Raw genomic sequence first — 27,195 nt, forward strand, 5'->3', positions numbered from 1 at the left:
TTACACAGCAATAGAAGTGCTTGAAAAGAGAAACATGCATAAACATTAATTGCTATTCTTCAGTCTTGAGATCATTATACAAATACAGCTGCATCCTTATGGTCCAAACATGTTAAACTTCAGCTTCCAGTATGAGGCGCAGTAACTCTACTGTTGTATTTGCTTAGAACAATGCAGCACTGTTTACACTCCACAGAACAGCACTGCTGTCCAGACAGGCCCACAACACTGGCAAATGAAACCCACTGTTTTCCTAATGTTTTCACTCACAGCATGACACAACTCAATGACCTCCACTGACACAGTAAATTACACCTGAATTATCTAATTGGCTCTCATACCGAGCCCCTTGCCTCAGTGTGTGCAGCAGCAATTTGTCACAGCAACATGCTGGGTTTCTCTAGGCTTCTCAGCACTGGGGCAGAAAGCCCGAACAGAGGAAGAGGGAGCTGTCTGTTGGGGTGGGGGGTTCGAGTTGACTTGGCTGTCTTGCAATGTGTTCACCAAAAATCTCTGACAGAGCTGCACTCATGCATTTGGTGACTCCCAAGAAAGTGGAAAACGGGTTTACAAGGCCTGTGGGAGGACACAGTGACTGGTAATTAGACAGCGTAAAAATCCTCAGCCTCCACCAGCCCCTTAGGCGGTGAATAGGAGCTAAAGTAAACCAAACCTGACTGTGAAATTGCATTAGACGTCTGCGCTAAATGGAAAGTGAAAAAAAATAGACAAAACCCATTTTTGCATTTATGAGCGTTTCCATTCCCCCCGCACTTCCTCCACCTCTTTGCATCACCAGTCCTGCTCCTTCTCCTTTCTGCTACGGCATGGTATATCCCCATTATTATCTCGCTTTCTGTTGTAGGCTGCTAACAGAAACAGGATGTGCAGGATTGTGGCTTGAACATGTCTCTGTTTCTGTTTCCCACAGATGCTCCCCCGCTCAGATTGGGATCACAAGAGAGGCTCCCGAGGATCCCAGGTTAGCACTGTCCACAGAAAAAGAGACACAGCAGTAATGCTTAACAGCTGACAGGAAAACACACACAGAACCAAGGTCCATGATTTCTGTCACTCGCCTACACACACCTTATAAATGACGCAAATAGCAAAATTCCACCACTAACAGGCCTGTTCTTCCACTCATTTCAGTCGTGGTTAAACAGCATGTCCAGAGGTGTCACTTCCCACCAGAATCCTTGTTGTACTGTTAGTTTAAAGGACACAGGTATGCGATTTGGCTCTAAGGCGCTGCACAAGCCCTTAAAGGCCAGGGAATTGATTCCAGAAAGACTTGGGGGATACAGCTTGTAGAGGGCAAACACACAGCCACATCCTTCAGATTACCTTCCCATCTTTGGTGGGGTGGGAGAATGTGTGCATGTTTGTGTTTGAGAATTTATGTATTGAGCTGCTCCAGAGCCACAGGGCAGTACTCTGGAGTACATGAAGAACAAACAATGCCCTTGGCATTGGCATGGCCGCATACAGTATGTGTACTGCATGTTCTCCTATCGAGAGGATATCCTTTAGAAATGAATAAACAGTGTGTCTGAGCTGACAAGGGATGCTTGGCTAGCAGTATGTGCTGCAAAGTTGTGGTTGTGGAGGTATTAGGGGATTTTTCGTGCATAATGGTGGACACTGTGCAGCACAGGTTTGAAAACACATTACACTCTGTATAACTTCCTAACAATGCTCATGTCCTGTTTTATCTGTTCCCAAAATCAGTCTTAGAGGATTATCCCCTCACAGCGTAGAAGTTTATAAATGACATGATACCCTTTTGAATTATTGCCCAGGGCTTATATCACTTCGTTATGTGGGGTTCATAGACAAGCACATATTTTTTTGATTGATGCATTCCCTAAGCTGCCATTTAGACTCAGGGGTCAGTACAGTCTTTTTTTTTTTTTTATATATTTGGACTGGTGCTGCGTATTCGTCAGTGGAATCCCGTAATAGTCCAAAGACTGACAAGACGTGTAAGAAGTCGAGGCTTATGTTGGCATCTCTCTCCATCTCGTGGCTATTTTCACTTGGCTCGGCTGTCTTGGACCAGGTTGTTGGTCAGGGAAGCGGGTTGCACCTCACCATGCCCTAGCACCTCAGAGTGTGTGTAAATCACACAGAGCGACCAGAGCGTCTGATTGATCTGCCCCGTGTCGTATTCGCCAACATGCACACATTAGCAGGCTCATTTTCCAAACCACATCTTTTTTCTTTTTTTTTCAGTCCAAAGCCTGTGGTGGATGTTTTAGCTTAGGAATTGACAGTGAAGTTATGTATGGAAAGAGCTATTTAAATATTTGTATTCAACTTGGGAACACATTGGTTTTGGAATATTACCCAGGGAGATTATCGGAGAAAAGAGCAATTGTAGGCCCGGGTTTTGTCACTGTTATTCTAAATCACAGAAAGGCTGGAGGAGTGGTCTGTGAGGCAGACAAGACACGACAGTCGTGTTGAAGATTTCTCAAAATCACTGAGCACTTCAAACAGACCAACGTCTCTGAAACTGCAGGTTTGAGGGTTGAAAAAGATCTCTGCCTTTTCTCTGGTTGGTCCCAACATCACAGTATCGTACCGTATTTTGTCATTACAACGGGTCCTGTGGCAAGACTACATTTAAGGCAGAAAAATAATGAAAACACTTAACTGCCTGTGCTTTTGACTGTCTTCTGCCTGGGAAATAATTGAATCTGCCACAAAAATGCATTAGCAATTTTCAAGCTCCTACTTTTTACAATGTGCAACAGTAAAATGCCTTTGAGCTGTTACCATTTTTTCTAAGAGAAACCGCATGACTTGGTTTTATTTAAAGTATGCCTACTCATTTTGAGAGATTTAAAAAAAAAAAAAAAACGGTGACTCCATCCGCTGCGCTGCTGCTGATGGATACATGTTTAACCACTTTTTCATGTGGTAAATCGTCGCTCACTCATCGCCCAGTAAAAAGCCATCTGTTTTGCCTCATGCATCTCTTCTGTTTGCTCTGTCCTTCATGCCAGTATTTCTCGCTTCTGCCTCTACCAGTCTTTCCGCATGTCTGACTCTCCACTTCTGTATTTTGTACAAACCCATTGCTAAAAAAGTTAGGATGCTTTGTAAAACTTTTTTTAAACATGTTGCTGCCATCAAATTCAAAACGAGCAAATATTTTTAATAAAATAATAACGTTTCTCAATTTCAACATTTGATATGTTGTCTTTGGTCTGTTTTCAATTAATTATGGATTTATGTGATTTGCAAATAATTTTATTCTGTTTTTTTGTGGTTTTTTTTTTTACTTTAGAGAGTCCCACATTTTTGGGAAATGGGATTGTTTCGTAGATTTGCTGGAATCAAACTGGAGTTGAGAAGACTGCACATTAGGGGTCAATTGGCTTGACCTTTCCCAGTAAATCTTTAATGAGGCAGTTATTCCTTTTTGTTTTGTTTTAACCCCCCCTACGACCCCTTTTTAATAAGATATATACTAGCATGTAATTGTATACTGGCTGCAGCCGAGGACCTGGCCCGGCACAGCTTCGGTCTGACGGATGGTTTGTGAGGGGAGTTGGGTCGCAGCGGGGGGGAGGGTTGGTTGGGAAGTGTAGTGCTGCTGCACTTAGTTTTGGCTGCAGGAGCTGAGGCAGGGAGCTGGGAGTGTCTCAGCGGAGTTTTGTGTTACCCTTCTGCTGTGATTCACACTGTATCACTCCTCTGTTATTCTAAGCAGAGAGCACCGCCATCTCCCAGGTTTCTCCTCAACTAATCCATCTCGGCAGATCTAATCACAGCCATTACACTAACTGCATGCCACTGAAATAGAAAACTGCATGGTAATGATTTCTTAAACATGCTGAGAGTTTTGTGTAAATTAAATGAAAGTAAGGGACACACTTAAGCATTTTTTAAATATGTTCCTCTGCTTCTTGGTCAGCACATTTCTCAGTTTCTGTGTGGGGTTAATTGCAGTGTGTATATGTGCCTTATGAAGAGGCAGAGTTGCTTACATTATTGAAATATGTTTACTGAGGGAATCAAATACCTTTCATTCTCCAGTAGGCCCCCGAGGCATGTGTCCGGTCTCTAGCTCTCCTCTGGGACACATTATATTCTCACCATTGCACAATTTTAGAGGCCCACGTATCACTGCCGTTTTACTGGAGGCTTGGAGGACTGTATGTTTAGATGAGAGAGCCGAGGGGTTAGAACTGCATGAAGTGGATCGTCTCAGAAATTACAAATATGCGACCCCTCTGTCTGTGCATTCTATTAATAATCGTCATTAGACGGAGGGTTTTCTTTGTTGCACCAAATGTATTCTGTCCTCTGCAGAGTTATTGGCAGAAGACATGTGGACACAGCAGGAACACCAACCATCATATTTCCATCGCTCCATGCTGCTGCAACAGTCGAGGATGTTGTTTGTAATGCACAATGTTCCATGTGAGAAATGCTTTTGTGCACATAGCTGAAGTTAATGGCTTAAAAATTATGGATGCACACTGGCATTTAGCAAATAATTATAATTTATTTGATGTATTTGTTATAATACATAACATTGTACAGTTTCATTAATGGGCGTAGTTTGAATTAGTCATCATAAAACACACTCCTGTCAAATCACCATCAATCAGTTGCAACATTCAGATGGACCCCGCACTAAGAATTATTTGCAAATATTATTTGGTCCATTTTTTGGTGCACATTACTGCAACTAAAGCTTTATACACAACTGAGCACTGAGAACAGAGGGTCTGTGTGGACAAACAGCTTCTCACTCTTGAGGAATGATTGCCGGTTTGTTTTGACTGGCCCTCAGTTGGGTTTATATGAACTGCTGCGCCGGTGTTAATCTATGGCATGTTGACGTACTGTTCCAAACTGCGTTCACACAGCCAATTAGGACCATTGATCATGTACACTGTTGTTATTCATTGCAAAATGTCCTAGCAGAGTGTTCATGCATGGTTTAGTATGTAACTTCGCTTCTTGAGGAGTCATAAAAACTGTTTATTGATGCTGATAGTCAGTTTTACCTCATGTAGTATGTCAACAAAACTCTACAGGCTTGTGACCAAACATAACACAGGCTGGTGGCAATGTTGTGACCAGAGGTGCAGGCAACAGGGGCTGGATTCGGAGGACCAATGAGTGTGTTCAAGACTGGATCAGGCAAATAGGGAACATTCCTGCTTTTTGTGCTTCCTGCCAGGTAAATGTAAAAGCCACAGGCTCCAATAAATTGCTTCTTGGAAAGCACGATTTCAATACAGTTTATCAGAAATCATTCAAAACAATACCAGGACATTTAACTGCAATGAAATTGTAATTTTCATTCACTGGTTCTTAGGCTTAAGTGCAACATTTTGTGTAGTGTTGTATGACTATTTAATTTATTTAATTTGCTTTCTTGTTGACAGTTGGACAAAACCATCGATGAAACTCTTATTTATGTCAGTAAAAATGAACTCAGAGCCAGTTATTCTCCAGCTAGCAGCGTTTAAAAGTACAGATTAAACAAATAAAATATAACATGTTAATTAGGCAGCTGTTGGTGGATTTTGGTACATTTGGATAGACTGTTTGCCCCTGTTACCAGTATTCGTGCTGAACTAACCGCAATCTGTTGGTAGCTTTGTATTTACCTGGAGCAGAGATTCTGAAACCGTGGTACCACTGGTGATACTGAGCCTTCACCTGCTGATGCGAGACCTCCATCTATCCTAAGTCCAGAAAAATTGTCATTCGGACTCCTTAGTGGTTGATCTATGTGAGCAGAGTTGAATTTTGAAATGCCAACATGCTCCAATAAACAGTCTGGAGGAAAGTGATCATGCTGGACCTGACAATTCAGATAAGCTTTCATTTCTGAACAGTAGTCAGAGTCAGTAGTTGAGCCGCTAAGTGGCGCAACTTCCAGCAATGGATGTAAATGTATTCTTTGATTTTGAAACAGCAGCCTTATGCTGTTTTTATTTCACCTTCCTGATGCTATTGCATGGTCAAATAACCGATTCGTATAAAGATAAATTGTTGGTATCTGTGTTGGGAAGTTTTGTTTGGTACATAGTGCTACATGGTCTGAATAATTCGGGATCCTCTGCCATAGAGACATTAGAAATGTATCAGTTTTTGCATCTAATCTCCCAAAATGTCAAACTGTGAACAGCCTCTCATTGGTGTTTGGTCAGAACTGTTTCAGACTTGTTTTCTCTGTCCAAAGGCTTTTATTTTTGCTTCTAGCATTTGTAACCATATTCTGTCTATTAAAATATTTTCAAAATCAAACATAAAAAGTGTAAATTCGAGCCACAGTGTGCTAGTGTACTAATCTAACTGAATGAGAGGTTTTCAGTTTGTCACTTTCCTACGTGCTGCCTGATGTCTCCAGCTGTTTTCACGGCCACTGATTATGTTTATGTTGCCTTTAAAAAGAAAGATTGACTGATTTCACTTGGAAACAATGAATGATGATGAAATGATGAATCATTTTCAAACTGACAAAGCTGTTGTGTTGATGATCAAAGAGAAGAAAGTGTTATTTGCTTAATAATTCAAAGTAGTTGTTGCCACAGAAACATCACAGGTGCTGGATCCTGACTGACTCTGAAGGGAGTATTTCTCAGCAGAAAGGAGTGTGAGCCGGTGGCAAACAATTGCTGGTAGCTCTCAGATGTGAATGTGATTGTTGTGCAGGGTAGCAGTAAAAAAATGCATGCATGCTAACCATTAAAAAAAAAGTTGCCAAACAGCCTCACTGAGGAGGTTAGAATATAAATATTTTTTAATTACAGCTTTTAATGTACTGTAATTTACCTGCAGTCCAAGCTACGAACATCCACCTGCTAGCTGTCGATAAATATTGTGAATTTTGAAATGGACCATTATCATAACATCTGTCTAGAAACTTGTTTTCTCTGGTACTCAGTGTTTTTTTTCCCAGACACAAGTTACTCTGTGGGATTTGCATGAGATCTACTGCCTCGGAAAGTGAAGCCTGCTGCTACAGAGGTGACCGAGACTGATGAATGAGACTGATCATCCAACCTGACAGGAAATGCTTATGTAACCTTATGATATTATGTAACTTCCAGGATGTCCATTGATGATTTTTGTAAGTTTTAAGTTGCAGATTTTTGGAAGATTAGACACATCAGTAGGTGTCTTCCAGCCAAGACTCAGCTTTTTAGGGATATAGAAAAGCTCAAGCCAGGGATGGTCGGGACTTCTCATTCTTTCTCTCTCCTTGCAGTCAGCTTTTTTAATAGCTCCGAGCTCCAACTCCTGGTCTCGCAAATATTTTGTACAGTGTTTCAGAGATGGGATTTTTGTACAGCAAGGAAATGGCTTCTATCATTGTAGCAGACAGTTACAGACAAATTTTCAGAGTAATAAGAAAAGTATAAATTGAGAGAAAGCAAGATCCCTGTTGTGTCGCAAAGCTCATGTCTCAAACGCTCCCCATACACCTGGAGCAGTTCACTGCAGTAGATGTTTCATGTCAGGTTGTGAGTATTAAGTAGCTTCAAACCCAACACATTCATTGGTTCCCTCTTCCTTTATGGACACTCAGGTCCAGTTCTGGAGAGCTTAGTGATGCAATGCTGATCCTTCTTGCACAGTGTATTGTTTTAGGTGCACTTTGCTTACGTGGCAGTGTTACTGTATATTTGCGTCAGACTGCGTACATTTCTCATGCTTTCTTTCGAGTTGGCTGCGGTGTGAGAACCACGGTTAAAGTTCACAGTAGTTGCAGATGCGTGTGCGTGTGCTTGTGTGTTTGGAGCCACTGGGACCCCTTTAACATTACTGTTGTCTTTGTCCAGCCAGATGTTTTCCAGCAGCCGTATTCTTCTCTAACCCCCATCTTTAGAAACCTCTTAAATCAGCCTTTAAATGAGCTGAGAGACAGATGTTTACATCTCATCCTCACAGCATGCAGCGGAGGAGAAGTATAGGAAAGAGAAGAGAAGAAGATGTAGCGGTGATGAAGGATAAAACGAACACAATAGTCATCTTTACAGAAATGTTCCATCTGCCCCCCCCCCCCCCCCCACACACACACACACACACACACACAGGACATCTCCTTGTCTTTAAAAGACATTAGCTTGGTCCCAGTGCTGGTCATATGCAGATTTATCAATGAATGTGTGTGATCCTCACGTGCGGAGTAAACCATCGCACTCAGTGAACACACTCTTTTTGTATTTGTGCAGACCAATTGGAAATTGTTTTTAAATACACTGACTATTGTGATAAGTTACAAGGAAAATAAAATGCAAAACCTTCTCTGTTCCCACAAGTGGCGACGAATGAAAGGCGTGCACACGTGTTGTTCAGGTCAACCATTTGTTACTCCGCCAGTGTAAACAGAATAATTCTGGGTGCCTGACATTGGGGGAGAACGAGCTGATAACATTCATCGGTGGGAAAAAAGGAACTCGGGGGCTTATTAGATAAATAAGCTGGCAGCCAAGACTGACCTGTGTTTAGTTGTGGTTGTTCAACTGCTCAAGGCACAGCAATTAAGAGTGGGTTGTGAACTTTTTACTTTACCCTGCTCAAACAAGGTCGGCTCACACTACCCCGGTACCTTCAAAGCTGTGCGGCAGACGGTCAGAAACAGATGATGGCTGTTGGCCATCTAAGAGGTCAGCAGTGAGGAAGTCAAAGGTCAGATTCTAGCGGAGAGTTTGCTAATGAGTCCATTCATTAAGCATCAAGTAATGCATGGCTGGGTCGAACATGTTTCAGCCTAATGTTGTTGTTCAGTACGTCAGTGTCTTGTACTGTGTACCAGTCTCTGCTCCTCCTCATGTGTTTACTTTCTCTGAACTAAAAGGAGCCATATAAGGTAGAAAATAAAGCCTTTGATGTATGAATGGATGTTAGTGTGCATGTGTGCTCAGCTCAGTGTGATGCTATAAAACACTTTACAAAGCGTGGCAGAACCTCAGTCCCGTGTTGCCTAAAATAGTAGTTCAAAATTGATCCTCTATTGTTTTCTCTCTTTCATATTGTTGTGTTTGAATATTGTTTATTGGTATCATGTGTTATACATTATACCATGTTGGTTTTTCCCTGTGGTAGATGCACTCCTGAAACATGATTTGATTATGGTTGTATGAGCTGTCATTGTACTATGATAAAAAAAATTCTCTTTTAAAATAGAACAAAGCTCCTAATGAATGTTAGATTTTAGCTGCAATGGGCCAGCTGCATTATTTTTGCATGCAGACTGGGATAGTTTTCAAATGTGTTGTTGCCTTTGTTGTATCAGCTGTAGTCTCTGACACAATGACTGGTTAAAAGACTAGTGTTTAAAGAAGTACTCACATCCTATACTTTAGTAAAAGTAGCAGTACAGCAATGTAAGGATATTCCATTACACGTAATCCATGCAATATTATATGTAATGTACAGTATATTAGAATTATCAGCAAAGTGGAAATGCATTAAAATTACTCGTTATGCAGGCAGACACCCCCATCAGTATTGTGTTCTCAATTGCTAGATTATTTGATTATTGTAACTGATATATTCATTTACAGTCAGCGTTAAGCACAGAACTTAATACCAGACTGAAAAGCAGTGTGTCTATGGTTGTTTTTTGTGTCAGTCACCATCACCAGTGGGTTTCATCGGGTTTGTCCACAAATGTACTTTGTCGCACCTGTAACTACATCCAATATTTCGGTGCACTGACGTGCACTGACGTCGACATCCCTGCACAAGGAGCGCAGATAAACCATTGAAGGTCTGCACAAACAAGGTCTGGAGCTACTGTTAAGAAGCTATGTAATGCTAAAGCTTTTAAACTACTTTATGTTTTGTTGTGTTTAGTTTAGTTTACTGAATAGTCATGCATCATGTTTTAAAGCCCTGCCAAGAGATCGCCTGAATTAAGCTCTTTTCTTTGGCTACTTGGGAACAACACAACAAACCATAAATGCTGCTAAAGTTGTTATGGCAAGCATGTTTATTTATAAATTGCCTGTTTACGCATTGAGGAGACATGGTGCAATATCAGCATTCATCTATTCATTCAAAAGAGTGAAGAAAAAGTAAGAAAGAGATAACAGAGTAATAATTTTCTGTGGATTAGTTAAAGTACAAATACCTCAGGACTGTAGTCAGTATACAGTAGCGGTAGTGTTATAGTCCATGTCCACCACTGAGAGAGATAAAGCTGTTTGTCCTCATGTAAAAACATCATCTACTGTATAACTCGAGCGTAGTTTGACTGCCTGTTCTGTTGGATAAACAACAAAAGTGATGACAATGTCACAGTTAACCAAATTATGTTCTCACAAGGGAGCTGCTGACATAGTTTACGCACCTGCTCTTCACACCTGCCACCAAGGAGCTGCACGCAGCTGCCATCAGGCCCAGCCATTAATTAGCATCAACTCACATTAGCAGCAGCAGCAATGATGTTTGTTTTCTCACGTCTCTGTCTCCCTGTCACCTCGCAGTCATCAGGCACCACCGTCATGGTGGACATAGCAGTGATGGGAGAAGCCCACGGACTGATCACAGACCTGCTGGCTGACCCCTCTCTGCCCCCCAACACCTGCACCTCACTGCGGGCCGTCAGTAACCTGCTCACCACCCAGCTCACCTTCCAGCCGCTGCACCGGCCTCGCCCCGCCCCCCTGCTGAACCTCAGCGATGCCTACACCTGCTCCGACTCAGAGGAGGGACCTGATAAAGGAGAGAAGATATCCATCCACAAGGTAACCAAATGAATTAAAACCAAGTGTCCTGATTTACACTTTACTGGTAAGATATGCAGTGCTAGGAAGCCCGGATGAAAGTGAGCATAATTCACCCAAATATCAAAAGTCAGAATTGTTAATCAAAAGTAGTCGAGAGCCAGACACACAGAAATTGTATTTGGAAACAGATGGAATAATCCTTAGATGGAAATGTAGTCCACCTTATTAAGGCCAAATGATTTATACGCCACGCAACGCTCCCCACACATGTTAATCTTTTAGCCCATGTTTCAGCTAATGAGTGCTTCCTGCTCTCTGAGCTTTTAGCATCAAATGAAGGAGTGTATTTTCATAGAGTGGAGTGAAGAAAAATAGAGCGCTTCTACTGCTCGGAGCACTGTTCTCCCTTTCATAGCCACAGCTGTGTCAACATGACAGATGTGAGAGCCAAACAGTGTGTGTGCATGTATGAGAGGCGAGTCGAAGTATTTCTTAAAAGGTTGCAAAGAGGGACGAGTGCATGTCAACAGAAATGGACCCCCACCACGATTCTGCATCCAGCTATTCTTCTGAGGAAGACTCTGGCTGTCCTCGACGGCTGCCACGCCATCAAGACAATCGCTTGTCTGACAGGTGTATTTTTGCACCATCTGAATTTTATAAGTGTAGCTAAGACAAACTGCACCTGTGGAGTCGCCAGTGAAGCTGCGTTCATTCAGGCTTTCCTCCCCAGAGACAATATGCCCAAATCGAACTGCCCGGGACGCAAATGACAGGAGGAGTGAAGGCTGTTACTGGAATGCCTTGCACTTGCTTTTCTGCTTGCTAGCTAGTTTGATGTCCATCGTGGCACACACTGATGGCTCTCATGCACTTTTCCAAGCAATCGTTTTTGTCTGCTGCAAAATAGCAACTGCATTAACTGCATATACTGTGTCACACAAACACACAACTACCTGTAAAATGTTTGCACTTACGATATTTGCCTTTACCCATTCATAGAATTAAATCAACATCGACAGCAGCAGACAGCAGATAGTTTTTCTTTTTTGAAGGATGGCCTGGTTTTGCCATGCTGTTGCCGATGGTGATGTGTGTGCTCAGTGTGTTTCTGTTTTTGGTTTGTGTCTGCAGGGATTTCATTAAGGAATGGCACAATGGAGCTGCGAAATCATTTCATAGCACCAATATCCCATTTCAAAATGGGGACAAAAAAAATACGTTTTTATCTTCTAACTTTAGTATAAATCATACAAAATGCACTGGTAATAGTTTTTTTTAGTAATCACACCATCATACTCAAGATCTGTTTTAGGACAATCCTGGTTTCTGTATCTGTGCATACGTACTGCTGAATTAAGGTCCTGTCATGTCCATAGTGAATGTAAGTCAGTGAAATGTGTCCCAAAGTGGCGAGTATGAGAGTGTGTTCCAGCACTCACTATATAATGCCACATTGTGAATGGGCTCATTCAGGATTCTGAGGCAATCTTTACTAGGTCACCCTGCAGAGGACTGAGAGAGAAAGAGCGTGCCATGCTTAGTGCTGCTGTGCCAAACTGCTGCATGGCACTGAACAGATGGAGGCATCACAAGGGCACAGACCGCTGGGAATCGCAGCGAGAGAGCAAAGAAAAGACAGATAAAGACCGCGACTGAGAGAATGAGACAAAAGAGACTTAGAGAGAGAATGATTCCGCACCGAAGCGGAATCCATATGATGAAATGTATCTGTGCTGTGCAATACTGACACTGAGTCTAAGAATGGACCATGAGGAGCAATGTTGGCACGGCTGCCTGCAAATATCCTCCATTCAGCGGTGACTGCAGTGTTGACTCTCTTTGGATCCGGTGAGGGAAAAACATTAAAGGCTTCCAATCATGAAAAACTTTCCAGGTTATCTCCAGTATCATTTGTTTCAGCTTGGCCAAATGCAGGAAGAACAACAGTCTCATCTAGATGATTAATTTGACAGGAGACAAAGGGAATAAGCATTAACCTTGTCGTGCAGGTGGGAGTACTTTTAGAGCTTTTATCTAAATACAAAAGCAATTACAGTCATGTTTAGTTGACTACTGCAGTCACTTATTGGTTTAGATTTGATTCATTTATTTAAAAAAAAAAAGTGATGGGAAGATTTTGCACTGGTGTTAACTGTGTGTGTGTGTGTGTGTGTGTGTGTGTGTGTGTGTGTGTGTGTGTGTGTGTGTGTGTGTGTGTGTGTGCAGCGTCTGAGGCGGAGTCTGCACCCTGGCCTCCTGAGGAGGATCTCTTCCACATGGACCACCACCACCTCTGCCACAGGACTGCCCACCATTGAGCCCGGGCCCGTCCGAAGGGACCGCAGCGCCAGCATCAAACCCTATCATGAAACACTCACCTGCAGGTCTCAGCTGAATGACTCATATTCTTACTTTCTTCTCTGCTCTTTCTCATATACGTCTGTTTTTCTTAAACCTGACTTTTGTTCAAGTAGATTTAGCAAATGCAGTCTCACTTTTACTTTGTTGTTTGCTTGTTGTATGAGGTTTTTTGTTTACCGAAGGAATTACATTTAAAAAAGTTTGCTGTTTTAAGCAAAGATTTTACAATTTAGGTCCCTTGTGTGAAATGTTACTGTAAATATACATGACTGGTTCAAACACTTTAAGTAGGGCTCCTCCAATGACACATCACTCTGAAGGTTATTAGGTTTTCCCAGCAGTTCTACCAAAGACATCAGTGTGAGTGAGCAGTAATGGCGCAGCAATTTGGGAAAGGATGTGTGTGCAAAGGGAGCCAGAATGGAAATACGCCCCACAGGCGAACGCATTAACCTGAATAACTAAGACGCACATCAACCCTGAGCACATTAGTGCTGAAGATAGCATGTGACTCAGGCTGCACACAAGTATCATGGTTCAGGAGGAGATCAGTGTGCATCGATATAATGGACAGTGTGTTTTTATGTCGGTGTGTTGAAGGTTTTTGTGCTTTTTGGGAGAAATGCGTTGTAGGGTCGAGAAGCGCTGATGATTATTTGTGTGGATACAGGATTCACACAGACACAGTGATTCTTCTGTCAGTGCAGTGCTGGTTTTTTTTTCCACTGAGTCACATTTACGCATTAGATCTTGAATAAACACAGGGTTCGAATTTATGAGAGTAGTTCTGGTTGCTAAGTGAATTATTTAAGCACAATTTACTATGATCAGTGCAGAGATTGCATTCCTTACAATTACTTTGTGATTATGTTTGGATTATCTGAGAACCGCTCAGAGGAAATAATGCTTTTATGAGAAAATGGAGTGTCAGCTTAAACATGTTCAGCTGTGCATGTTTGCATGTATTTGAACACGAGTTATTGTGCATGCAATATTTTCATGATGTGCTGTGCACATGAACAAGCAGTACTAGACAGCACGTGCTCTCTGATTTTTAAATATTAACTACGCCTCAACAAGAGAGAGTCCCTGTCACGTGTGTGTCACAGAGCCTAAAGTATTGTGACGGAGGCCACCGCCTCTGGGTTTCTCTGTGCTGTAAAGTAGCGTCTCAGATGCCTGTGGTGTGCCAAACAAGAGGGACTGTTTTTATATGGCGTATATTTGTGTGTGATTTTTCAAATGTTGCATGAGAACATTCGTCGGCTCTCTAATCTGAAACTGCAGCTCAATTATTAATGCGGAGAAGAACTTCAGAAAGCCACGTCTAATATCTGACTCAAAGACACACTAACAACTGCCTGCATGAGTCAAACAATAGTTTCAACTGAGGATAATCTCAGTTCAGTCGTGTTCATTCATAAGTGTCTGTACACACAGCTATGGATCTTGTTTCTCTGTATTTAAGGCTCATATTTTAAAAGTCTTAAGTCTTAATACAGGAAAATTCATTTTCCAAATAAAAAAGTACAACTGTTAGTTTCTTTCAATCATTTAAAAAGATTTGAATCAGCTCGCTTAAGTGCTTCCTGGACCAGTCAGCAAACCTTTAGCTAAAAACTCACGACCACTGCAAACTTCCCGAAAGTTGAATTGTTAAAACTACTTGTTGTAGATGTAAAATGAGGCATGACTCTGAAACTGCATGGCCTATTTCCCTCCCCAGATTAATTTAGCAACTAATTTTGGGTGGACAGTTTTGAAAATAAATCATGTTTCCAGAGGAGTTGCCATGTTTTGGTTTTTTTCATTTAAAAATTAGAAGCAAAAAACAATCTCAGTGCAGTAATGTCCAATCAGGTGTAAAATGGATGGCTAAATGAAGGAGGGGGCAACCCTATTGTACTGAGTGTAGTTTGTACAGTATATACTGTGTACAGTTTGAATTGATGTCTATCTCAAGTGAATTCATATCATTGGCAGTAAAAGATGCCAGTCAGTCTTTACCTGCGTATTGTTAAGTATTTTTGTTGTGAGGGGATTTTTTTTTTCTTTTTCATAAAGCTATTAATCGATTACGGTCGTACAGTATAACTGAACTGTTCCCGTAAAAACACGTGGCTCTTGCTCTTCAAGGTAATTGTTGAAGCCATAGTGCCTGAAGACACATACTAACTACCCAGCAAACCTACAGTATGCCAGACCTACAATGTACTCTCAGTATGTTGCCGTTATCTAATACTCATGTAGTTTTAGATTTAAATATTAGGTGCTGTAATATTTTCCATCAGTTTTTACCTAACAGCCATTTGTGCTTCTCTCTAAAGTCTTGTTGGACGGGGCAGATCAGTGTGCTGCTGCATGCATCAGGGCAGATCATGGGACACATGAGCAAAAGCAACTTCAGCACCTCCACAATGTATTCATCTTTGTTACTCTCAAAATAATATGCATGAAAAATGAATGGACTCTTACAGTAATCTGACCTGCTACAAGCGCGACTGAAATTTTTTCTTATTTGAAAAAATGCCAAGTCCATAAATACATAATACAGTGAAGCCAAAACTATGGAGACCCCTTGTCCCCTTACTTTTGATTTGCAGCTTTACATTATATATATTTTATTTATATAGTGCTTTTCAAGATACTTAAAGATGCTTTACATGTTAAAATGGTCAAAAACAAAACAAGGAAATATAAACCACACAGCCTTCAGCAACTAATAAAATGAAAGAATGGAAGAATACACAACATCAATCACGCATTAAAAACAGCTCTAATTTTACAACATATTGTTTAGACAATAATTTGCTTCTAACTTTGTGTTAAGTGTCAGGTCATTTACTGTGCCCCTGTACACAAAGTGAGGTCCATAAATAAGCTCTTTGCATTGTGGAGTTCTTAGTTTTCCTACATAGAGACTGGACTTCAAACCTATCAAACAATTTTTTATGGATTTGAATCCACACTTTTCTCCCAACAGAGTGCTGAGTTTCACAAACACTCTTGTGGCTGAATGGGAGAATATCCTGTGGAAAGCCTTTTCAGAGGAGTGGTGGTTGATACATCATGTGATTAATGCTCATAGCTCTGGAATGAGTTGTTAACATTGTGACATGATGCGGTGTTTGATCGAGTTTTTGTTTTCAAATCAGTAACTTAAAAACATTGTGGTGATGGCTGCCCCAAATCATGATAACAAAACAGGACCTGGTGCTGCTGCTGTATATCAAAGTTAAAAAGTTATGACAAGAATTTAATCACAGTATGCATTACTCACTTTACAAACAGAGCTAAAATGCTTTCATTTCCCTCAAATAAAATATTTGTACACGTCTTTTTAAAGTTTTAAAGTGAAAGCTGTTATCTCTTCACATTCTGTGGATGATTTTGGTTAATTTCAGAGTATTTTAAACTGAAAACTGACATGTGACACCTTCAAAAAACGGTAATAGATTCAGCATTACAGTTTATCCATATTGTAATATTGACATGATTTACTGGAAACGTTGACAGCCTTCATTTCTAAATGATTTTATTTACTACGCTGCTTTGTTTTGCGCTTTGAGCCCTCCAAAGAACTGTGTGGGCTGCGTTTGTCAGTGGCTTGTTTGCACGATGACAGTGCGATACTTGAACAAGTTGTATAAATGTAAGCACACTGAGCAGCTTCTGTACACAAAGCCCTGTCGTCTGGTCTTAAAGCTCAGCCCAGCCCAGCAGCAGGCCCCAGCCATAGCCACTTACGGTGGTGTGAGTGTAAACAAACACCTGGGCCTCTCCCCAGTCACAAGAACCCAACAGTTAACACACACACGCGCTCTTGGATTGACTGTCACAGCTGCTTCTACTGGCACAGGTTGTACAGTAACAATTGAAGAGAGTTTAGTTTACTGTGGTGGAGAGGGGTCTCTTCCGAGCAACACTTCAGTTGAATTTTGCTTTCGACATCTGGCTCTTAGAAGAGGGCTGATGAGGCTTCAGTGTTTAGCTAAAAGACACTCAAATAGGGCCCATGCCCACTGAAAAACCACAAGTTGTTATTGGGATCAAACCTGTGATGATCTCTTTAAAATCAAGAACCTGCCAACACATCATTTCTCAAATGGGCTTCACCACAACCAAACCTGCTTTTGTTATTTCTGCCCTCTAACTTGTATTTGTTGGTGCGTCTGGCCAAGACAGCAGGAACATATGAATTTCTTTGCAGACAAAACAAAACACCAATAATCAGTGCTGATAAGTAGTAAGTCCTCACACAGATTGTAGTGGAAGAGGGAGGGAGAGAGAGAAAATAAATAGTGGGAGAGAATGAACACATGGCTTCAATTGCCTTCTCTCTGCTCCATCATCAAATCTGTACAATCTTAATTAGGACATTAGGCTTCTTTTTTTTCTCCCTCCTTTTTCCATCATGTCAGCCTTCAGTGACGTACAGTGTTAAGAAGTAATAACACCAGCTTCAAAGCTACAATATCAGCCTTTTTTTTTTATCGGACAGACTCAGTAAAAAGGGCGCCTCAGCCCCTGCCACTGTGCTGTTATCTTCTTCACGTCATCTGGCTCGAGAGTAGGTAGATTACTGGAAGCAGAAATAATGGCTGCTGTGTTTATCGTGGCTTGGACACTGTCCGTTTGGGCTCCGAACCAAAAGTAATCTGTCAACCTGCTGTGAGTGGTTGAGTATAAAATCTGGGAGTAAACTGCAGTGGTGAGGGTAGCAGGCAGAGGCCAGTCACAGCTCTCTGCAGGGATCCAAGCATACGAAGCAGGAGTGGAGGCAGAGCTGTTCTCAAAGCAAGCAGACTATGTTGCAATTCATACAGTATTTCCTATTGCAGATAATTAACATGATTAAAGTTCATTTACAGTAAGAATGCAAAGCCGCTTTTGGCTTTTTGTTTTCAGTTATATAACACTAAGTGTTTTTTTTATTTTTTTTATTAAAGCGAAAAGCAACTTTGCATTATTTTTACTTACTAATTTATTACTCATTTTACAACAGTATTTACATTCAGGAAAAAAAAAGTTGAGACACCGAAATCATATTCTATATTTACATAATAAGGAAACATTTGTTTTACTTCATAAAAATCTGCAAAGACAAAAAAATCATAGACAACTGAAAAAAAGTTCATCAGTCAGTTGTTCAAAAAAATCAGTCTAAAAAAAGTCTTTCTTAAAGCAAAAATGCAAAACATTCAGTGTGATTCCTCTCAAATGTTAATATTTGTTGTTTTTTGAGTTACATGAAGGTAAATTAAATATTTTTGGTCTGTTGGTCACACAAAAGACGAAATTTGAAAAAGTCATTTTTTTCATTTTCTGCCACTTTACAGACCAAAAAGAATAATCAGTGTATTGAGTTATTAATTAACAGTATGATGGAAATAATGGTTAGTTGCAGCCCTACATGTATTTGCAAAACATTAATTGACAGTGTATTCAATTTTCTTTTTATTTATTACTTTTTTTTTCATCTGATATCTACAAAATGCTCAAACTTTTTGCAACAACAGAACAACTACTGTTGTTATGGATGTATTTAGACAGTCACAGCACTCGGTTAAGGTTACAGACAGATTGTGGTTTTGGTTATATAATAGAAAAATCCACACAGACTTGAGGCTTACGACAAGATGTGTTTACTTTTTCATTATTTAACCAAAATTATGATCTTTTCCTAACCTTAATCAAAGTGTTTTTTGTTTTTTTGCCCAAACGTAACCACACTGGGGGATGCGTGCTGTTTTATTCGTGCAACAAGCACATTTGCAGGCTGCAGTTACATTCTTCTTTAAGATATCAGGCAAAACAAATTCTTCAATGTAGTTTCAAGGAGACGAGGTTAAAGCAAATCCATACTGGAATGTGTATTATGTCTGTATTTACATCTCACTGGGACAGTTAAATTACTGTAACTGCAGTGCTAACCACTGTAACTACACTGTTTTTTGTGATAGAAGCAGAGTCACTTGATACCTGACTGACAGATTCCTCCAGTGAAAATGGCCGGCCTCTTTATTTACATTCTGTGCTGAAGGCTCAATGTCAGTAGCTGAGGTTATTCTGCTGCATTAGCAGAATAGGAAAAGTGCCTGCCAGTTCTTCAACTTTCATTAAAAGTAAACCTTTTAAGCCAAGCGCTGCTGCCTGCCCAGACCCCCCTGACAATAATGTACCAACTGTTCACCCGCCAAACTATCAAACTATTTTATATTCCACACCTGCTAGGCATTAGACACAGTGGTCCAACCTGGCCATGCAAACACAACAGAACTCCCTTTGTTGGGGCCTCAGGACCATTATGCTGGGTGGGTACAGCTCAAAAGTGTTCCAGAAACACTTTATCAGAAGGAGATAGACACACAACAGGCTTTTGTGCTCCCTGTGACACTATGGTCTAACGGCAGGCATTTCCTGTTCCGAGAAGGCAGGTTTTACAACATTTAGGGAGAGGTATTTTAATTGGAACCACCTACAGCCTGACAGTGGCCTCGGAGAAACATGGAAAAGCTGTTGAGAGCAGCTCGGGAGGCTCCCCACTGTGTCACAGAGCTAACTAACTGGCCCAGGCCAGCTCTTTCCGTTAAAGATAACATTTGCTGTTTGATTTATAGAGCGTGAGCTGTGAATATTTTCATGTGTCTCTAAGATTGTGGCTTGTAGTAAATTGTTCCTGTGGCTGACACCGCTCCGTGATAAATCTCAAAGAGGGTAGGCTTAGTTTCTAATGAGTCATTTATAACAACGCCAGTACCAGCAACTGCTTCGAATTTGTTTTGCTGTTTATTCCCATTGCATTGTATTAATGTGTGCATCCATTAGCTTCATTAATGAGTATTTTCTTGAAGCATCTGTACGACGTCTGTTTCATGTGGGGGCAGCGCAGCAGGAATCCCATTAAGTCTTTTTTTTTCCTTGACAACTTCTGCTGACTGCTTGACATCAAAGACAGATGTAGTGAATAGCATTATTCCCAATTCTTTGGCGTGGCTACACAGCAAAGTCTTGCACATTTTGTTTTTCTGCAAATGTACACACATGTTCTATTCTGTATTTCTCCCCCATGTGTTTTCTCTGGGGTCTGAACTAGTTTTTTGATCTGTCAAACAAAAATAACAGATTTACATCATAATAAACACCTGATTAGTTAAATGAAAATGATTAACAGCTAATCATATCCTCCAAAAACTGAGTTGTACAGCAGATGTTTTAACACACATAGGATATAATGTACCTGATGGTACATTCTTCACCCTAAAACTTAATGGTTTATGTTATGGGCACTTGAGTTTTATTTCCCAAAAGGGAGGCATGTCCCCATAATGTGACTGTATAAACATATTTATTTCCTCACAACTAAGTAACACAAGATCACCCACACACAGTAGTCAATGTACTTTTGAGTTATACAGTATTAATTAAAAAAAACATTGTCTTTAATTTAACAGTAAAACCCCTCTTTTCTGCAGTTGTGGGAGACCATACATCAAACTAAGCCATGGGGAGGGCTCTATAGACAAGGGAGACAGGATACCACGATCAGGTATGCTCAGTCTTCTTTCTGTCTCTAATTTAGACTCGAAGCAGCAAGGGAACAGCGTTTATGTCACGTTTATGGGCGTACACACTAAATCACTGTTTTTCTCTCCCTCTGAGACTGTCTGTGTCCATTGTGCTGGTAAAGGAGACGAATACATGCAGGAGGTATCCACTATGCTAAAAAAAAATTTTTTTAAAATGACTGTCCCAAGTCATCAGCTTTGTATCAATGTTAGAGAAAAATGCACAGACATTTCAAATGTAATTTACTGGATCATTTTTATTTTTCAATACAACCTTGGTGTTGCGTTTTCAAATTAATTTAACTTCAAGATAATAATAATTTTCAGCTAAAGGTTAGCATCATATTTTGGACACAGGCCAAGAAATTCTTAATATATTCGCATGTATGAAAATACACACATACAAGTTTCTCTGATGAGAACTCACTCTTTAAAACATCGCTGCCACCTGATACTGTAAGGATATTTGCAACTGTTGATACCGGCAATGACAAACTACACATAAATGGCAATAGTGACGTCATTCGTCCCGAGAAGAATGTCATTGTAGAGATCTGTGGTGTTCTGTTTTAACTAGAGAGAATTCAATTAAAGATATCTGCCATACATATCCAGTCTAGCTATTAAGTGCTAAAATGACCTGCCATATGCTTCAGTATTAATGACCACAGTAGTCATCATCATTGGGAGCTTTTTTCTGAGAACTTCTGAAAATAACCTATCACAAGGAGCCAAGATTAAAGGAAGTGGATGTACCAGAGAAGTAAATCCAAGACCCTGAGAAACCTGAAGATACGCATCAGTTTAAGGGGATTAACGGTGGAATTTCTTCCACCATAAGCTGCAGTGTGACATCTCTTTGTTTTTCTCTTACTAGCAGAGGACCAAGTGGTTGTGTCATCAGACTATGACAGCACCCACGAAGCCAACCACAGTGACAGCAGTGATGTAGCACATACAGAAGAGGACACAGAGAAAGGAAAAAACCCCTCCCAGAATGTCATCCTTCATGCACTAATAGCTCCTGAGGTGCGACCAGGCAGGGTAACTGTCTCAGACACGTGGGCCTTCAGTCATACTCATACTGTTAATAAAGCAGAAACATAAAACTGTTGGATTGTATTAGTATTTTCACATCCTAACCCCTTTGCACCATGTGTCACTCATACAGGACAAACCAATCCTGGCACCAGAGCCATTAATAATGGAGGATTTGGAGCCTTTGATGAGTCAGCTTAACAATTGGAACTTCCCCATCTTTAACCTGATGGAGAGGACCAATGGGAAACATGGGCGAATCCTCAGTCAGGTGAGGTCATCGGAGAGCGTCAGTGATAAAGCTGCCAGTGTCAACACACCTGGTTACACTTTGGACCAAAAAAATCAGCCATAAAACAAACAAAATACAAACTGCTGAAATACTTAGTGACATTACATTTGTATGTATTCAGAATTGTCATTTATTGATTTTGCTTTTCAGTTTTTATATATTTTGACACATGCTACTTATAATATGTAAATGAGGTACGCCTGTTGATGTTCACAGACTCCCTGACAATTTGATTTTTGTGTTTTAGGTGTCTTACAGGCTCTTTGAAGACACAGGCTTGTTTCAGACCTTTAAGATTCCTGTAAAAGAATTCATGAACTACTTCCATGCCCTTGAGAATGGTTACAGAGACATACCATGTAAGCCTGACCATCTTACTGCCTGTCAAGTTTTTTTTTTTATTTCACTTTGCTTTACTCATAATCTTGTTTAGAGCTGTAATAATAGAAGTAGCCACTAGAGGGAAATGTCATACAGTCTCTCCAGTGTTAGTCTCACAGTATATGACTGTATGCTTCCTTTATGTTGTTATGAGACACAAAAGCAGCCCAACAGTGCTCCCTGGTGGAGAGGAATACGCACTCTGAGCGGACTTGTTTTCTTTGACCCAGATCACAACAGGGTCCACGCCACAGATGTGCTTCATGCAGTCTGGTACCTCACCACGCAGGCTGTGCCCGGTCTGCCCAGCCTCATTACTGACCACGGCTCTGCCAGCGACTCAGGTGTGTCCGTCAGCGTCAAATGTGTTTTAGTTAGTTAAAGTCAGGTTGCTACTCAAGAACAAAGAACACATTTGTGTTTAGTTTTCATATTTAATGAGTCATTTATGACAGTAACGATTTTCTATATGTAGTCCAGACTCTTTTATGGAGGTTTTATTTTTCATTATCTCCCTGCAGCCTCACTGTGAGTCATCTCATTAGTAATGTCAGAGCATCAAACCTGCAGGATGTGTCTTCTTATCCTACTCAGTTTGTTTTATCTTTCTCAGGCTTTTGGCGCTTGCATTTATGTACCAAACACTTTTTGAAGTTTAGAACGGCATGAAATTGCAGACAGATTAGAGTTCCCTGTTACCCATATTTCCATAACCTCATTTGTATGCCTTACTAGAGCCATCCCTTTGATCCACATATAAGTGGATTTGAATGCTCGACTGTGTGTGTTTCTGCGTGTATGTGCTCTTGAGTGGATGTGGGTGTGTGTTCAGGCATGTACACATGAGAGTACAGTGTGTTGTGTAAATTCTGCCACCCTGCTCTTCACCCACCTCACTTTGTCTGCTCCCCTGCGGCCAGACTCCGACAGTGGAATAACACACAGTCACATGGGCTTCCTGGTTTCAAAGACCTATACGGTGTCAGAAGATGGTTACGGCTGCCTGTCAGGCCTCATACCTGCTCTGGAGCTCATGGCCCTTTACGTGGCTGCCGCAATGCACGACTACGATCACCCAGGGCGAACGAACGCTTTCCTCGTGGCCACCAGCGCTCCACAGGTACTTATGCTGTTCAGCCTACTGTATAGGACAGTATCTGATTAGGACGAGAGTAAGTAAAAGTTTGGTAGCTGAGTTTACTGTTACACACTCAGTTTTTCTTTGTAATCAGCAGAATGATAATTTGATGGGTGATTTTCCTACACTTTGTCCATCATACTCCCAAACTGCACTGGCAGAATGTTAACAGGTCACAAGCTTGGAACTAAATTTAGGAAAACAGAATGTCATAATACTTAAAGGTAGTTTTTTTATTTTTTATCAGAGCACAGAAATGTAGGCTCTAATTTTATTGACAGTAGTTTGGAAGGATAATGTGGTTTCCTCATTTCTTAATTCCCTTTCTTAATGTCCCTTTTTATACCTCTTTTTTGGTACTGTACGCAACAGGACTGTTGTATTCATATGTAGACATGTTTGTACATGTTCACGTGAAGTGTTTGTGTGTGTGCAGGCAGTGCTCTACAACGACCGCTCGGTCCTGGAAAACCACCACGCTGCCTCGGCCTGGAACCTCTTCATGTCACAGCCAGAGTACAACTTCCTGGTCAACCTGGACCACGTGGAGTTCAAACGTTTCCGTTTCCTGGTTATTGAGGCCATACTGGCCACTGACCTCAAGAAGCACTTTGACTTCCTTGCTGAGTTCAACGTAAAGGTATTCTAAATACATGAATGTTTAATTTTTGCATTAAATGTTAAAAAGATATGACCTTTAGAGCTGGAGAGTTTATTGATATTGTGATTATTTCCCTTGTAAATTTTCATTTTAGAAAACGTTTTAGCAGAGGTTAGGGATATTAAATTTGTGCCAATGCTGGATCATGAGTATCTATCTTCAAATATAAACGGAAAAGTTAACTCTTTTTGGTTCTTTTTGGTTCTTTTTGTTCATTGTCTTTGAAACTAGATGACTGAACACTGAAATATTTTAAATGGTTGTAGTATTCCTCAGTTTTTTTAGACAAATTTATTTTATAAAGGTGCTTTTTTATACTTCAGCTCTTATAATACTACAAGTTAGCATGACGGAAACAGAAATGTTCAGTGTTTTTTTAGGAACAGGCTTGTTTGTACAAAACATTGCAGCGCTTTCAGTATGTTCAGCTCAAGTCAACAATACAAAGCACCCTGCAGCTTTTCAAAAACTCATTTAAGTGTAGAAAAAATGTTGGCTTTGGATTTGAGGGTCTTGGGTTTTTCCATTGTGAGTATTAGTACAGTGGTGCTGCTCGATGGCCAGGACCTGTCAGCTAACTCTGAGCTTGCTGGCTTGGCAGCAGAAATAACAGCAATGTCTCTCACAGCACCCTGCTCTGCTCTTCCTGGAAGCAAATTAGCGTTCTGTGAAGTACCCATCAACTTTTGTACTTGATCTCCCCAGCTTCCTAAGCTTCTCCACATCTGAAGCTCATTAAACCCAACTAGAAATGAGGAATTTATTCACAGTCAACAGGGCTGAGATGAACTCTATATGTTTGAGTGGTGCCTTTTTTGGGGGGATATGTAAAAAAAAATGTCATCCTGAGATTTATTTTGGATAATTTTACAACCAGCTGTGGCTCAGAGAAACTGCATCAATCAATCAAACTTTATTTCTAGAGCACTTTTCATACAGTTTGGTACAATTCAAACGACATAACAAAATGATTGACAGGCCGATAATGAGACAGTTAGTTGTAAACCAGAAAATGTAATCATTTAAGAACAATATAAAAACTAAATTTAAATCAACCCCCTCCCCCCCAATTTTTTTTTTAAATCAATTTGAGACCAATTCACGCAAGAGGATAGAGATGATAAAATTGTAGAAGTGAGATTAAAATATGAAATAAAAGCAAGACCAGTAAAAATAGAGTGAAAGAACTAGATTAAGAAACTAAAAATGAATCAAAACAAAACAAGAATAAAATGAAGATAATAAAATGCATTAAAGAGATGAAAACTATAATGCTAAAACGTAAATAACACTACTGATAAGTTTGAGTTAAATAGGAGCCCATGTGGAGCAATACAAAAATAATTAAAAGAATGATGAATGAAGGCAGTCGTGCCTTCTTCAAATCACTGTGTTTGTAACCCTTATGTTTTTAAATAAAGCCCATTTCATCACAAGAAAAAAATTGTTTATTGGCCCATAAAATGGCATGAAGCTGCAATAAAAAACTGTAAGTACTCGTTTTTTGTTTCATCCTCAGTGAATTCTAGTGTTGCTGTACACTAGAGATTGATGTAAATACATGAACTTTGAACAGCAGCTCAGTGGCATCACCTTTACATGACATCTCCACACTCTATCACACACTATGTCACATTTGAATATGCTAAATACCATCATGTCTGTTTGTTGATCCCGCAGGTGGGTGATGATCCCTCTACAGGTATCGACTGGTCCAACGAGAATGACAGGCTGCTGGTGTGCCAGATGTGCATTAAACTGGCCGACATCAATGGGCCTCTGAAGTGCAAAGACCTGCATCTACAGTGGACAGAGGGCATTGTTAACGAGTTCTATGAACAGGTGCGTTTCTGATGGCAACTAAGGACTCATTTGTATTTGCTAAACTGAAGATCAATGCGCTGTCATGTTTATGTGTGGGGGGGAACACAACAACACAGACACCTGCACAGTGTAACACATTGCAATCCAGCACAGTAGCTCTGCAGCACTAATCATACCTGTGGTTAATGTTTTTGGAGCTGTGATCATTTCTGAGCCATAATCTTATCATTTTGTTTGAACGTATTCATCACTAATTTAGTTCTGATTCAAACAAACCTTCACACTGAAGCTTTGTCAACAAGATGTGTTTTTCCCATCACAGTCAACTGACTTCTGGCCAAAACTCATGGTTGGCAAAATTATTCTGAAATTTATGGTTTCGGTAAACAACACAAAAACATGATGAGGGCTTGCCACCTGCAGTGTGGACACACCACATGTTCTGAACTTTAAGCATAATGTGATTTTGTCATAGACAAAACTCAGTACAAGAAATTTTGTGAAATGTGTAGGTGAATGTGCTTGTTTGTAATGCTGTGATTGTGAGGAACCTTAGTGATGTAATTCATCCACTATTGAGTCAGACCTTATTCATTATTTTCTTGCTTTCTGAGAATCATATTAAACCAAAAAGTGATTAATCCTACTTGCAATAATTTGTGTATCTTAAAGCCAAAAGCCTGAATATCATTCAAACATTCACAATGCAGGTGGAAAAATGTATGCGAACTGTGACGCTAATGACATCAACAAAAGCTATTTGGAGTCAGGCATTGGCAAACCTGAAGTCCAATCAGTGAAACTTGAGACTGGAGGTGTGGATTCGAGCTGCTTTGACTTATGATAAAATACTCAAATATTTTGAGGGTGCTATTTACAAGAAACACATGCTTAATGTGATCCACGCGTCACAAAAAAAAGAGATCTCAGAAGAGTTGTGATCCAAAATTGTTGATTTGCATAAAAATAATATAATTACAAAGTAAACTCAAACAGATTAAATATTCATAAGCGCACAGTCAGACAAAATATCTATTAATGGAGACAACAGAGCACTGTCTCTCAATCTAAAATAGGGTAAAAGAGCAGAGCAGAATAATTTAAGGTAATGTGCTGTGTGTTTTGCCTGAAGTAGTTTTATTTGCGTTGAAACCCATAAGAGTGAGTACAGATAATGAAAAATAGTCCTCCCTTCTTTATTGTTTCCTTCACGTAGT

The 27,195-nt window shown here is 40.4% G+C and overlaps 1 protein-coding gene across 2 annotated transcripts in view; it reads left to right on the plus strand.

The window, feature by feature from the left end:
- LOC138618989 (cGMP-inhibited 3',5'-cyclic phosphodiesterase 3A-like) overlaps positions 1-27,195 on the plus strand; it is a 70,651-nt gene that overhangs the window by 37,655 nt on the left and 5,801 nt on the right. The window contains exons 2-12 of one of the 2 annotated variants that reach the window (XM_069695134.1): positions 932-982; positions 10,470-10,730; positions 12,942-13,099; positions 20,552-20,625; positions 21,522-21,673; positions 21,816-21,953; positions 22,222-22,333; positions 22,586-22,699; positions 23,276-23,475; positions 23,930-24,133; positions 25,835-25,996. In XM_069695134.1, coding sequence (XP_069551235.1) covers positions 932-982; positions 10,470-10,730; positions 12,942-13,099; positions 20,552-20,625; positions 21,522-21,673; positions 21,816-21,953; positions 22,222-22,333; positions 22,586-22,699; positions 23,276-23,475; positions 23,930-24,133; positions 25,835-25,996 — 1,626 coding nt within the window. The remainder of the gene's footprint in view (positions 1-931; positions 983-10,469; positions 10,731-12,941; positions 13,100-20,551; positions 20,626-21,521; positions 21,674-21,815; positions 21,954-22,221; positions 22,334-22,585; positions 22,700-23,275; positions 23,476-23,929; positions 24,134-25,834; positions 25,997-27,195) is intronic. The other variant, XM_069695135.1, reaches the window with a different exon arrangement.

Source organism: Brachyistius frenatus, unplaced genomic scaffold, assembly GCF_029030835.1.
Source record: "Brachyistius frenatus isolate BFR_SWC_R1_liver_20210118 unplaced genomic scaffold, ASM2903083v1 Contig_19, whole genome shotgun sequence".
Classification (NCBI taxonomy): Eukaryota; Metazoa; Chordata; class Actinopteri; family Embiotocidae; genus Brachyistius; species Brachyistius frenatus.